This window comes from Apodemus sylvaticus, chromosome 12 (assembly GCF_947179515.1).
Source record: "Apodemus sylvaticus chromosome 12, mApoSyl1.1, whole genome shotgun sequence".
NCBI lineage: Eukaryota > Metazoa > Chordata > Mammalia > Rodentia > Muridae > Apodemus > Apodemus sylvaticus.
In genome coordinates, this window is record NC_067483.1 from 34,495,260 (window position 1) to 34,510,640 (window position 15,381).

The 15,381-nt window shown below is 49.6% G+C and overlaps 1 protein-coding gene across 8 annotated transcripts in view; it reads right to left on the minus strand.

Moving 5' to 3' along the window:
• Nucleotides 1-13,053: 13,053 nt before the first annotated feature.
• The window catches only part of Zranb3 (zinc finger RANBP2-type containing 3), a 144,825-nt gene continuing 142,497 nt past the window's right edge, over nucleotides 13,054-15,381 (minus strand). For 6 of the 8 annotated variants that reach the window (XM_052200483.1, XM_052200485.1, XM_052200490.1 and 3 more), the window contains 2 exons: nucleotides 14,832-14,963; nucleotides 13,054-13,903 (listed from right to left, as the gene is read on the minus strand). In XM_052200483.1, the coding sequence (XP_052056443.1) occupies nucleotides 13,805-13,903; nucleotides 14,832-14,963 (231 nt within the window). In that variant the 3' untranslated portion in view covers nucleotides 13,054-13,804. The other 2 variants (XM_052200484.1, XM_052200486.1) reach the window with 2 other exon arrangements.

Below are 15,381 nucleotides of genomic sequence, written 5' to 3' on the forward strand. Positions count from 1 at the left end.
TGTGGCAACCTGTGATTTTCTCCCCGAGAGCCCTTCTGTTACTTCACTCGGTTTCTGCTGCTTCAGCTCTTTCAAATGTCACAGGAAGTGTCTGCACAATGCTCTTCATGCTTTTTCAAGTGTGGTTATTTTTTCCTTTGGTCTTACTGCTCTTCACTTCAGACATTCTAAGTCCCCGCAGTATCAGTGCTGTACTGATGGCATACAGACAGCTGTGTAGAAAAGCTAGTGTGCAGTGCCCCCCTTCCTCAGGGTGGGGAGACTGAACTAAAGCCACCGTAGCATAGGGTAGTCGGCCCAGGGTGAGGCCATGACACGTGAAACACAGATAATGCTGAGGTGTGCTTAGAGGGGCTGTGTGTGTCCCGTGAGCCCACCCACTCGTTACTAGTGATGATTGGGGCATTGGGGCGGGGTAAACTGTGAGAAGGGACTTCTAGAAAAACAGTACCTGAGGGTGACCTCTGGCACACACATGTACACATCTATAAGAAAGTTTAAATATAAATCTCAGCAGCACTATTTGCTCTTGTAGAGGACCAGTGTGAGATCTCAGCACCACACGGCTGACAACCATCCCATATGCAGTTCCCAGATCCAGCACTCTCCTGACCTGTGCAGGCATCACGCAACATATATGCAGGCACTCACACAATAAAGATCTTTAAACAAGTCATGTGTCAGAAGTGTCAGTTGCTTGTCAACAAAGACAGGCTACACAAACTGTAGGGAAGAGCTGTCGCACAGCTGTGGACCTTGTCGACCACTCCTGAGGTGCAGATATGTCCCCAGCCCCAGAAAAGACAAAATGACCCAATAGCTCAGTCCAGCAGGAGGAATGAGAGCCGTGGGAGCCATCCAAGCGCCCAGTGACTGTGAGGTGTGGCTGCCCGATACTCCATCACTTCAAACAGGCTGTCATCTTATACCCATTGTGAGGCTCAGTCATGGTCCTAGAGGTCTCAGTCCATGGCGAACAGGGTGTGTGGCACAAGTGCACACAGATGCCAGAGACAGGAAAGGGGAGGGCGAGGATGAATTAGTGTCACTCACAGGCTGTGTCGTTTTCCTCTTTTCATTCCTTTGGCTGCTGGTCTGTGGAACAATGCCCCACCCCACCCCCACCCCATTAAGATGGGGTTTTATTCCTTTGGCCTTTCTGTAACAACCACCCCCCCCCCCAAGACATCCCAGGCTCTGAGTTATATATAAATCAAGCCACTTCTCTATCCAGTCATGAATAAGTTACTGACCCATTCTCTTCCCCTAACATCCTGAGGCCCCATAGTCACCTGTGTGCCACTGTGGGACAGGGCACAGGCCACTATACTGTGACCTGTCCTTTAGAAGAACAGACAACTTTTGCTTATGGGAAGAAATAGGTAACTTCTTTCAGCCACCACATGGACTCTGGATGTTGAACAAAACTCCCAAGTTTGCTAGCCCCTGGGCAGTTGGGCAATGACTTGCAAGGGCTACTGGTTAGCCTTCTGAACTGGAATTTTGACTTAAAACAGGCTTAGCTTTGCCAGAGTTACGTAAGGAAGGAGCTGTATTTTCAGCAGCCCACTGGCAGGCTCCTGCAATATCTTGTCTACATGAGACATGGAAATATTTTTAGAGTGTAAATGTCCCACTCTCCACTTTTGTGGGACAGTGAGGGGATAGGGTGGGGGGAGACGGTGGGCCTCTCTCTGGCTGTAGCTAGCTGATCTGAAGGCTGAGAGGTGGGCCGGGACCCACCCGTCCATGCGCCTCACACCTTTCTTTACTCCTGTTACTCAGGGGAGGACTGTAAGCAGCAGTCTTTTGTCCCATGCTATCAAGTTACATCCGAGTCTTGTAGTGATTCATACAGGAGAAGGGCCTGGACAGACCCAGAGTAGGCTCAGCTCTGTAGGTTCTGTTAGATCTATGACAAAGGACCATTTGTCATTCGGCTAACAAAATTGTGCTCAGAGGCAGACGGCTACCCAGTGAACCTGGCCGATACCCCAGTGTGGGATGCTACCTGTCTACAACTGCATCTCTCCAACAGGATCCGTGCTAAGGCGGACCATGGGATGCCCAGATCTCAATGCAGAGGCCACTCACTGCAGACCAATGCACACCGGAGTACCATCTAACTAGAACATTAACCACCCCGTGGTATGAGGGGGGAAGGGAGAGCCTGCTTAGGCCACAGGCTGCACAGAAGCTGCTCTGGGGGACAGCACACGCTTGTCCCAAAGGCATCGACAGCAGCATAAGCCACCGGAATGACGAGAGACAACTGCGTTCCAACATTCTCCTCGCTTTCCTTTTCTATTTCTGTGCGATCCTGAAGTCGCCCGATGGGGGCGTAGGCTTTAAAGCACTCTCAGGAAACATATGCAAGGATTCCTTAGGACGTGAACCTCACAAAACCTTATTCTAGCTGGCCGCGATGGTACACACATTTAATCCCAGCACTCTGGAGGCAGAGGCAGACAGTTTGAGGTCAGCCTAGCCATGGTCTACACAGTGAGTTCCAGCGCCACACAGAAAAACAAAAAATCAAAACAAAATGAACAACAACAACAAAAAATTATCCTAAGAACTGATATGGGATTGCATATCCTGCACTACAAAGCTCACCAGAGTGAAGAGGGCTTGGGTTTTGTTTCATTTTGCTGTTTTCCTTTTGTGGTGCTAGAGATGAACCCAGGGCCTGTACACACTGAGCAAGCACTTTACCGCTCAGCTACTCCCGAGGAAAAGAGCCTGCAGGATGAGAAAAACCATTCTTGCCAAGTTATGCATCAGACAGGCAATTAATATCCATGATATATAAAGAACTACAAATAGTTCAGGCTGGAGAGAGAACGAGTTATAAGCACCAGCTGTTCTTCCAAAAAGAGGATTAATGTCTACAGCAGATATTTTAAAACCTCTCTTCATATGACCAAGAAAAAGCAATTCAGGAGCAAGGAAGGTATGGGGAGATGCCCCCTCACACACACACACACACACACACACACACACACACACACACACACACAGGGTCAGGCTCTCGGAGATGGAGATGCCACCTCTCTCTCTCTCACACACACACACAGGGTCAGGCTCACGGAGATGCCATCTCTCTCTCTCTCTCTCTCTCTCTCTCTCTCTCTCTCTCTCTCTCACACACACACACACACAGGGTCAGGCTCACGGAGATGCCACCTCTCTCTCTCTCTCTCTCTCTCTCTCTCTCTCTCTCTCACACACACACACACACACACACACAGGGTCAGGCTCACGGAGATGCCACCTCTCTCTCTCTCTCTCTCTCTCTCTCTCTCTCTCTCTCTCTCTCTCTCTTTCACACACACACACACACACACACACACACACACACACACACACACAGGGTCAGGCTCACGGAGATGCCACCTTTCTCTCTCTCTCTCTCTCTCTCTCTCTCTCTCTCTCTCTCTCTCTCTCACACACACACACACACACACACACACACACACACACACACACACGGTCAGGCTCATGGAGATGCCACCTCACACACAGGAGCTGGGCAGGAGAAGCCTGCATCTTACACATAGTGGAGCAGAAGTCAGGTGACATTCCAGTGTGGCACTTTTCCATGGCTGACTGGAGTGTAATCCATACAACCCTGGAAAGGACTTTGTATTCCTAAGATGTCAAACAAGCATGAACACATCCTAGAGACTGAGTCTAAAGCTCAGGTCCTAGATAGAGTCAGTATCATCTGGGCACGTATGAGCCCTGCAGATCACCGGGGCTAGGGAGACGGCTCTGCTTATATTGATAAAGGACCAAAGCTCAACTTCCATGACCCAAAGAAAGCCAGTGAGGCCGAGACAGGCAGACCTGGAGCTCACTGGCCAGCCAGCAGGTTCTGTGAGAAAGAAAGCGTGTCTGGAAAATGAAGGTGAGTTGGCAACATGTGGCTTTTGTTGTTTTTGGAACAGTCTCTCTGTGTAGTCCTGTCTGTCCTCCAACTCCCTAAGCAGACCAGGCTGACCTTAAATTCAGAAAGATACCACCACAAATTTCTTTATTCCCAGCACTTAGGAGGCAGAGGCAAGCAGATATCTGAATTCAAGGCTAGCCTGGTCTACAGAGTTCCAGGCCAGCCTGGGCTACATAGTGAGCCCCTGTATTGGGGGAGGCAGTGAATTGTGATTGAGGCAGAACCCCAACACAGACCTCTGCTCTCTACAGACGTGTGCGACCCACCCACACTAACAAGTGCAAGCACCCACAAAGGAAAAAGGAAAAAAACAAGGAGACACAATTCCTTAGCCACCCCGCAGTCCTGATCAGGGAGCGCTGGAGTAGGGCTGCTGTGTGGAGGAAGCCCTCTGGAATGTGCCCTAGTCTGAGTCTCTGTTATAGACCTTTCTGTATGGGATCAGGGTCGTTCAGACTCACTACACAAAATCTACAGAGCACACACCCTGTCGTCCTTTGACTGTAGCGAAGGTAGTATCTACAAAGCAACAAAATCAATATCTAAAATCAATATCTAAAATCAGTATCTAAAATCAATATGGTATGAAAAGCATGGCCCTGGGCTGGAGAGAGGCTCAACAGTTAGGAGCACTGATGGCTCTTGGAGGACCCAGTTTTGATTCCTGGCACACACATGGTGGCTTACAACCATTTGTAACTGATGCCCTCTTCTGCTCTACAAGGGCACTGCACGCACATACACAAAGCATGGTGCTGAAGGAAAAGCAGGCCTGCACACTGCCATGCCGCCAGAGGCCATCGATCCACAGGTGACACAAAGTTGCTTAGCAACACTGAAGGAGAAAATTCCTCCGACCAATTCCTTTGAGCCAACTGAATCAAACCGCCAATCTGGAAATTCCCTGCAGACCAGTGTGGGAGCTCCACCCAGCAATGGAGCTCGTAAGCACATGGAAAAACAGGTGAAGCCAATATGGCTCCCGCTTGTAATCCTCAATGAGCTGGAGGCCGCAGCAGGAGGATTGCTGAGTTGAGGCCAGTCTGTACTATATAAAGCAAGACCCAGTCTCAAAAAAAAAAAAAAAATCCCAAAAAACAAAAACCCTGGAAACAAACAATAATGACAAAAGGCAGAGGTGAGACTCAGAGTAAAACCAGTGAGAGACATTCAAGGCGAGCGGCCCTGTGCAGAGGTGGCCCTCTCCACAGCACCTAACACAACGGCACCCCCGACTGCTTACTGTGTGTTGCACATTTCTGGCACACTCCTTCAGGGAAGGGGCTTCATCTGTTCCCCTGTCACATTCTTGGCTCTTAAGACAATTTAGCATCCTCAGAACATCATGAGGTGTTTACCTGTATCAGTTGACTTAGACCATTGCTCAATAGCTCAATATTTCAGCCAGGACAGGGTCCACATTTCACATGAAAGCGGTGAACAGCTTTTCCTCAGACAGTTTCTGGTAGTCTGTCTGTCCCACTCAGCAGGCAGTGAGAAGATTCCCATTTGGTAAGAAGCGCATTTATGCCATACGAGTTTAACGTGAACATGGCTCCGGCCCTGGCTCGAACACTAACGAGTTTTAAACCTCAGGCTGCTCAGCTACTCCCCCCAACTGTGAGATGCTCACCTATGAACTGTCACTTGTTCACACTAATTTATTCCTACATTGTCGGTCAGACACGAGGCATTAGGTTTATCTTAGTGTTTGAGCACGCACTTAGCATGCCCGAGGCATTGGGTAGATCCCCACCCCCAACCCCACGTGGCATTGCGGGGCCCGGGGAAATTATACTGACAGCTAAGAATGCAGCCTACTATAGAACTCACAAGCTTAAAACATCACAAAACCTTTTCAAGTTTTTTTCTGTGATAACCCAATTGTGCAGTTCTCAAGTGAGGATTTTGTAGATGACAATGCTTCACCGCGCTCAGAGGCTGGACACGCCTGCTTTAGACTGAATACACTCAGGAGGCACCGGAATCCAAGGGTCCACCTTCAGCGTGTACTTCCAGTGGGGCTGGGCTGTCAGTCCTGTGAGCTCTCCTCAGCGCGCCCCACAGTTGCACATCCATTTTTTGCCCTATGGCCTGCTGACTTGACCAAATGCCATCTTCCTCAAATGCACATTTCCCTCCTCACTGCTGACCACAATGCCCACTTCAGGGTGCTGGTTCAAAGGACGCTCACACTTTCCTCTAAGAGACTGCGGTCCTAGAGCCTGCTGCTCACCACGACAGCAGCAAGGCCAGGTGCTACCCGTGAGAACCATGCCCACCTGAGCCTCAGCCTCCCACAACGAATACCCTTATTTCAGGGGCACATTAGGACCCCTTTGTCCACTACTGCAACTGCCTCTCCAGAAACACGCCCACATGACAGAAACCAGCAGCTTCCCAACCAGCCCGTGAACCTGGTCAGTCCAGGCATGCCATTGCACGACACGGTGCTATTTGGAGATGGGAGCTTGCTGTGGTGACTCTAGATTCCTGAACTCATGTGATCCTCCAGTCTAACAGCTTTGTCACAAACTTCCCTCAACCAGAACTTCAAATTATTTCTGCCAACATTAACGCATTTCTGCAAATCAAGGGCAGGGCAGCGTGTAGTCTAGGCTGGCCTTGAATTCCGTATGTGGATAAAGAAGACCTTGAACGTCTGATCTCTCTGCCTCCACTTCTATTGATGAGGGTGTAGGTGTTTCCCAACCTGTTTTATGCAATGCCGAGGATCAAACTCACAGCTCCACGCTTGCCAGACAAGCGGCTTACAGACTCAGCTGCAACTTAGCCTGTGTCTGAGAGTCACAGAGAGGAAACTGGGTGGAGTTCCAGACAGCCTGGGCGCTGGCCGCTTTGGGCCTGGCCAGGCGAGTCACTGAAAATCCTACAAGGCTGTCTCACAGATGGCATTTGATCGAGTCAGCGGTTCCACGGGGACAGAAACTGGACTGCAGCTGTGGGGCTCTGAGGAGCTCAGAGGACTGACAGCCCAACCCCACTGAGAGAGTGGCCTCCTCCCAGCCTGTCATGGTAAGACAAGCTGTGTGAAGTGGCGGACAGTAGGCTCACAGCTCCTGGCTACAGCTCACACTGGAATTCTGTCTAGCAGCCTTCCCTTCTGAGGTCTGTTTGTTTATTTTTATCTGACCCCCATTAGAGGCCGAGGCCTCTCCACAGGTCAATCCTGTTCCTACTACTCCCCATTCAAATTCTGTGTGACCCAGACATCTATAGCTTTTTGTTGCGCAGACCAAGATGGCCCCTCAAACTCAGTATAAAGACCCAACTCTAAAGAACACTCACCCCTACTTCACAGGCTGGGCAGTGTCCACGTCTGTGACCGGATGCTCCTGGTTTGCTTCCGTTCTGCTCAGTTTACAACCCGGTGATGACGTTAATACTGTGAAGGGCGACAATTCTAGACCAGCTTACCTGGGGGAATGGCAGCAAACCCTAACTGACCTGGGAGCCCAACAGCCCGCAGAGCACATTCTGAGTCTTCCTTCTAATGTGCTCCAAGGGCGATGGCTGAAAACTATTTAATAGGCCACAGCCTGGTGGGCCAGCCACTCAGCTGGGTGTGGCTCAACTGGGGTTTCACGGCCTAGTTAGCTATAGGGCCTTCTCCGACCAACCATGGCTCAGTTATTGAGAATAAACTGCACTGGTCTGGTGTCCTGGGGCCAGGGTGGACATTCTGTTAAAAGCCACAGCTTCCCACACTAACAGGAGCGTGCACTCATGTAGAACTCGGTTTGCAATTGTCCTTGCTTGCTATTCTGCCACATTGACAGCAGGGCCTCGCAGACTCAGAGATGGAAGATGAACCTAGTTTTGTCAGCTAGCTTGCTCTAGGGATCGCCTGTCTTGCCCTTCTGAGGCTGAATTAGAGGTAGGGTGCTAGGCTCCCTGGGCGTTTTATATGGGCTTCTGCACACTGGTCCTCACACCTGCACACACCGGGCATTTTAACCACCGACCCATCCCCATCCTCCAACCCCCCACCTTTACGGATACAATGTCTCATGTTACCCTAGACTGGGCTCAAAAATTTGGGATTTGGCCTGACTCCCCTGCCTCACGTCTCACTGGGCCCAACGTGAGTAGAGGCAAAGTTGTAATTCTACCTAGAGCCCAACTGCAGCTTCTGAAACATCACCTCATACATGCAAAAGCATAAGCCACACGCATGGAGTAGACATGAAAAGGAGGAAGGGCATCTGAAGCACTGCAGTTGTCTCCAAAGCTAAGAATAAGAGGAGTACGAGGCATCTCGGAGTGACCTACCCACGCCCATCACTCACTAACTTTGGTCCACGGGAGAGCTTTCTTGACTAAGTTTGTAGGGAAAGCCGATCCTATGCGGAGATCTTTGCTCAACAGATGTGACACAGTCAAATGTTCTACAGCTTCAGTCCCTAGAGTCACGGAGCTGTGTGCTCTGAAGGGATTGGTGGGACTCTGGCTACTTCTTCCTTGTGCCTCTTGTTTGATGAGGTGTTTTTGTCTGTTACATGATCCTATGATGTTTCTGGGCTGCACCCCAAACAAAGGGTCCAAGTGATCACTGTGTAGAAACTACCAAGTGGTCTGTCAGGAGCACTTTTTGTTTTGAAGGTGATTACTTCAAGTTGGTATAGTGACAGGAAGCTGGCTAAGGTGCTTTGAAAGAAAATGGCCCCCACAGGCTCACAGGGAGTGGGGCTATTAGAAAGTGTGGCCTTGTTGGAATGGGTGTGGTTTCGTTGGAGGAGGTATGTGTCACTAGGGGGTGGTCTTTGAGGTCTGTGAGGCTCAAGCCAGTTCATTTCTGCTGCCTGTGGATCTAGATGCGGAACTGTGAGCTCCTCCTCCAGCACCAGGTCTGCCTGGACGCTGCCACGTTTCCCACCATGATGATAATGGACTAAGATTTTGAAAAGGTAAGCCAGCCCCATGTTTTATATATGTTTTATAACTCCTTTATAAGAGTTGCCATGGTCATGGTGTCTCTTCACAGCAATAAAACCCTAAGACACTGAGTAATTGGATTATTATACAGATATTGGCGTTTTGAAGTTCTGAAATCTAATACTGAGATGTGATTATAGGAAAGGCAATAACTGCAAAAAGGCTGTAAAATACACTGATCATAAATGCACAATCATATCTATCTGCCTACCGACTCAGCCACCCTCTCTTGGCTTGAGAAAGGGTTTCACTATGTAGTTCTGGCTGGCCTCGAACTCACTGAGATCCACCTGCTTCTGCTCCCTGAGTGCTGAGTTCTTCCATGCCTGGCGCACAGTGATGCATTCTCTCTCTCTCCCTCCCCACCTCCATGTTGAGTGTATGTTCCCAGGTGTACACGAGCCACAGCAACTACAGGTCAGAGGACAGCCTGGGCCCCTTACCTCCTGCCGTGTTTAAGACAGGGCTCTCTTCTGTTTACTCCTGGGTATGCCAGGCTCTCTGGCCTGGAAGCCTCTCCTGTCTTCCCCTCCCCATTGCTGAGGCAGAGCTGGATTACAGCGAGCAGCGCATCATCAGGTTTCACGTGGGGCCTGGGGATCTGAACTCGAGTCCTCACATGTGTGTCTCGAGCTCTTCAACCCACTGACCCCGAGCCCCACAGCGCTATTTTTAAGGTGTCCCGATGGCCAGTTTCCAGGAAGCAGTATGACTGACTCCTAGAAATACACGACCAGGGACTTGAGGGCAGGAGAGACACTCCTGTGTGAGAAGGGCAGGTGGCTAGAACCCAGAACACCAACGGGAGACAGTGACATTCCTTGCCGTTGAATAAGAACATGCTATACCTGGGTGGCAGAGAACCTCCTCAGCAGAGGGCAGGTCAAAGTCCAGAGGTGAGCCGGGACATTTTTCTGATGGTTGGGGAATCCAGCCGAATGGCACAGCACACCAATGCGAAGCCTGCGGTTTTCCAGCTCGGAAGGATCATGGGCGGAGAGCGAGCGGCGGTAAGCGCCGCCACAGAGAGGGAGCCGTTATTCCCAGTCTGGTTTAGATGGCTGATTTCCAGTTTTACTCATCACTGGCTTCCTTCACCTGTGATTTCAGGAAGCATCTGTAGTTTAGATGTTCCATTCAAGGACTGGAAGGAAATGTCTGATTATTAAGGAGAGGCATGGGCAGAAAGCTTTCCCAGTTACAGGGAGCGGATGTGGGTGGCTATTCATTTGGCACAAGAAACTCCCCAAGTGTGCACCTTATCTGTCACTAACTTTGAACAAAAGTCTTTGGGAGAGGGGGCGGTGTCCAGGGTCTCAGCATGTAGACCAGGCTGTCCTTGAACTCACAGATCTGCCCGCTTTTGCCTCCAGAGCACCAGGTTTAAGTGAATTCCTTGCTGGCTCAAGGGAGGGCTAATCAGAGAGGTTCTGTTAGTCATCCCATCTGTTAGACTGGGATTCGCCTCACTCAGGGATGGCAATGGGAAGGTGTGACCCCAGGCATCTGTGGCTTGGGTGTGAGCTTGGCTTATTCAGCAAGTTCGCTCTCCTAGCTCTTAGCAGTCCTTCATGGCCGCGCATCTACGCCAGGTAAGCGTCACATAGTTCACGCTGCAAGGGGACCTTGCTCCCCCGCTACTCACCACATCTGCTTTCCAGCCCCTGGTTCAGCCCATATTCCTTTTTCTTTTCTCGGGGTCTTTTGGAGTCCATCGTCTGCACTGACTGTGCGGTCTCAGCTGTCTTCCCTCACGCTGCACTTCCGCACACAGGTGCTCGCGCTCCCTTCCATGCCCCCCTGTTCTCTCTCAGGTCCTCCACTTGCTCTTCTTAGTGTCTTTTTGAGACAGAGAATCATGCACCACAGGCTGGTTTCAAATGCACTGTGAAGTCAAAGGTGACCTTGAAGCTCTTGGCCCTCCTACCTCGGCTCCAGCTCTCCAGTGCCGGGATTACTGGCACTACCACCATGCCTGGCTTTTGTGGTGCTAGGGAAAGAAACCAGGGCCTTGTGCTTTCTAGGCAAGCTCTCTGCCAATGGAACTACATTCCCAACGCCTACACACAAATCCTCCCCACCCCCAACTGTAGCACTGAGAACTGAACCCAGGGCTACACACATTCTGTCCTGGGTTGTCATGCTTCAGTTAACAAGAACCATCAGCCAGAAGCAGAACTATAGAAGTCAAAGAGCAAGGGTTGCACATGTAGAGGCTTTTCCCTATGGGCTTTGATGGATTAGGTGTCTGTGTTCGTTTTGGCAGGTGGTACTGTCTGCATGTTGAGTTCTACGGCCTGAATGGTACGACCATCATGGAGTCAGTTGTGCTAAGGTCTGGGGCCTGCTAAGAAACAAACAGGCATAACTGACATCTAAGAGCTCTCTCCTTAGAATTTCCACTGCAGTGAATAGAGCAAGCTCACTGACTGACCTACTTAGACTACAGTCTGCTACTGAAGGTGCGCGCTGGAGGGGAGGGGCGTATAGTCTGCTACTGACTATGCACACTGGAGGGGAGGGGCGGGCACTGGGCCTGCACTCCTTGCCTGTGAACCATGATGATTGGCTACTGGAAATGAGGCGGGAAGCTGAGAAGAGCCAGGTGTGCAGAGAAGAGGCCAGACAGCACAGGCCAGGCCTGCTCTACTTGGTCTCACGCAGTGGGTCGGGTCGAGACTCGATGACTCTGCAAGGCAAGCTCATGACGCATAAAAAGGTGTAACCTATGAGCTGCTAACTAAAATTGTAAAGTGCTTAAAGGAGCATTTTACACAGTTTACATTCCAGTGTGTGCACTGGCGGGAGCCTTTGGGGATGTAATTGGATCTGAGAGTGATGGTCTTTGAATCGTCACGATTCCTTCAGGAGACATGGACGGAATGGCTTCTCTTCCTTTCCTGTTATTATACCTATTTTCTTTTTAAAAGGTTATTTACATTTTTTTCAAATTTACCTTTTTGTTTGTTTGTTTGTTTTAAGATTTATTTTATGTATGTGAGTACCCTGTAGCTGTCTTCAGACACACCAGAAGAGGGCTTGAGATCTCATTATAGATGGTTGTGAACCACCATGTGGTTGCTGGGAATTGAACTCAGGACCTCTGGAAGAGCAGCCAGTGTTCTTGACGTCTGAGCCATCTCTCCAGCCCTCAAATTTATTTTATTCTTGTATGTGTGGATGTTTTGCCTGCATGTGTGGCTATGGACCATTTGCTTGCTATTGTCCAAGGCCAGAAGAGGGATCTGAATCCCTCCAACTGGAGTCACAGACAGTCGTGAGGTTCACATGGGTGCTGGGACCCAAACCAGCTTGGGAAGGGCAGCTCACGCTCTTCCCACTGAGCTATCTCTCCAGTCCATCATTAGCATGTGTCTCATTAAGGGTACCACTGTGTCTGAAGCATGTTAACCTTCTGATTGTTTTTATGTAGTGAATTGTATCACGTGTGTGTGTGTGTGTGTGTGTGTGTGTGTGTGTGTGTGTATTTGTGTAGAACATGCATGTGGAGGCCACATGTTGCTATCAGGTGTCTTCCTTGATTGCTCGATACCTTATTTTTGAGAAGGTCTCTCACTAAACCGGAAGCTTACCTCTTCCCTGGACTGTCTGCCAGGGAGCCCCAGAGATCCTTCTGTTTCTGGCTACTTGGTACTGGGGTCACAGGCCTGCCACCACACCTAGGTTTTTACACAGGTTCTGTAGCTCAGACTCAAGCTATCATGCTGTGTCGCCAGCAGCTCATCAAATGAGCTACCTCCCAACCCCACTGTCACTTTATTGTGGAGACAGGGTCTCACCACATGGCCTTGCCTGGCCCATAGAACTCACTTTGTAGATCAGGCTAGCCCCAAACTCATAAAGATCTCACCTGCCACTGCTTTCTGAGTGCTGGGATTAAAGGCGTGTGCCATCGCAATTCATTGGTCATCCTTCTTTTTAAATGAGGTACCAGAAATAAAATTAATAAAATAGGGTTTGAAGATGGAGAGATGGTCCAGTGGTTAGGAGATCAGTTTGCAGCACCTATGATGAATGGCTCATAGCTGCTGTGACAAAGTCTGGGAGATAATAGTATCTGCTCTGCCCACTGCGGGCAACTGCACATCTCCCCTGCACCCCCACAGGGATACACGTACACGTAATTAAAACAAACCAAGGTTTATTTAAAGAACAGAACAAATCAAGATACTACCAGGATTTTAAAACCAGGAAAGGAGGACGAGGAGATGAAGGCTGCCCTGACAATTAGCCTGGTTTTACACATTAAACAAAATCAAACTGTGAAAGGGAACAAGGGAGCAGACAACTGGAAGCGAGGCTGTGCCGCAGTGTGACCTCTCACCTCTGCTCATGGTTTCCCAGAGTGCACCAGGTCTGCAGACACCATGCATGCTTACAGCCAGTTCATTTACAGAAGCATCTTTTCAATAAAGATAGCTGGCCCAGAAATCAAGCGAGGAGGCAGTGCCCTAAACCTGCACCCGAGCCTTAATAATTCCTTAATAACGACGGCTTGTCTCAAACTGTCCCTGTTCTGGGTGTTCCATGTATAATACACAGTCCAGAACCAAGCGCTGTCAGGCTTGTGGGAATCCATCTGTCCCCACTGTCTATGAGCCATGCACTGATTAAGGTACATAAGGGGGAAAAGTGGAACAAAATCTTGCTGAAACATAATTGACAATCTTCGTGAGTCAGTAAGACCCCAGAAACTTCCCAGCATCCCTCGGTTTCTGTTAAGTATGTAACATTAAGACAGCTTAGCAAAAATCTAAATTTCAGTTAATGGCTTATGTTTAAACACTTCCCATTCTTAAAATACCAAACAAACATGAAGATAAATTGTGACAACGCCTTCTACCTGTAGGCTTTTTGCTTCTGTTACGTCTTGCCTTACTTCTTCACCAGGAACCGAGTGATGTCTGACCCATGCTTTGTTGCCAGAGAGCATCGCCTCACCCGACTCCTTTCCTTGGCTTGCTGGGCAGTTCTCTAGGAGTTAACACAGGCACCATGGGTAGGGAGAAAGCCTTGTGCTGGAGTCTAGAAAAATGCACATTATCCATATATGCAGTGCTTACCCACAGGAAGGGTCCTGAGATCCTAGGTTTACTGATCTCAGTTACAAGAAAACCTCTTGTGGAGAACGTCTCACTACCCAGAAGACCATGAATCATCTAAGTGGGAACTAGGGGAAGCCTCGAGTCTCCGCATCTAAGAGGGTACTTATCTTAAAACTCCAGTATTCAGTTGATAAAATTTGTTTACTTTTTATTTTCTGGATCCAACTCAGAAAATTCATTCCCAACTCAACACATAAGACACTGTGGAAAGTCAAATGTGACAGAACCAGATTCTGCTAAGTCCAATGAACAGTTTTCATGGGAATCCAAAAAAACACACGAACCCAGAGAAGACGGGGTTCTCACTGGTGGCTTCTACAGTCTTGGAGAGCCAGCCCCATGCTCACTGGGTGCCTCAGAATGGCCTGGAACTCCGAGCTCCACCTGCCTCTTGGGTGTTACACTACCACATCCAGCTGGCCACGAACTCTTGATCCTCCTGCCTCCAATTCCCAAGGGCATCAACACACCACTTTGTGCAGTGCCGGGATGGAACCAGGGCCTCATGCATGTTAGGTGAGTGTTCTACCCACCGCGCCCCATCCTTAGCCCAGACATTGAAGGAAGAGGGCAGCAGCCAGCCTCTCCTCTGTGACTAAGAGGGCAGCAGCCAGCCTCTACTCTGTGACTATGAAGTTCCTCAGAGTCAGGTGTCGGGAGTGAGGAGGGGACACCCCATGCCATTCCGCTCCTGGATGGGCGCATGTGCGTCCTCAGCCTCCACCACCCGTGTGCCGTACTCCCCAGGGCGTCCTCCCAGGGCTGCCTGGATTGGCATATGTGTGGGTGTCACTGACCTCCTTGTGGCACACCGTGCAGAGAGTCTGCAGGTTCTCCAGGGAGCACTGTCCACCTCCCTCATACACTGGCCTGATGTGGTCCACCTGCCAAAAGTGGCCTTCTCCTGGGTTCCTCAGCATCTCATTTAGCTGCAGTAAGAACACACTATCAGCAACTTTCCATATCTGCTGTGGGAACCTTGGGTTGTGCTGGGAAACCCCTCCCTCAGCAAAATCACAGGGAGAAACACATTAGGACTGCTTTTTATAGCTTTTGTTGTAAGCCAAAAAGAACCAAAACCCTCCTAGTTAGCAATCTGAAAGCAATAAAATGCGTGTCTAAAAGAGGTTTCCCCCATGCTACCTAACACATTCTGAAAACCTGATGAGCTAAGTACAAGATACCTATGCTCCCGATAGACTGGGGGCAAATTGGTTGGTTTTGTCCCTTTAAGTTGTCTTACGTATTTATTCTCAGTATTAGTTATTAAATAGCCATCTATTGCTGACCTAAATGCGTTTGTTCCTCCATCAATGGTAGGCTAGATCTCCTGTATCCCAGGCTTCG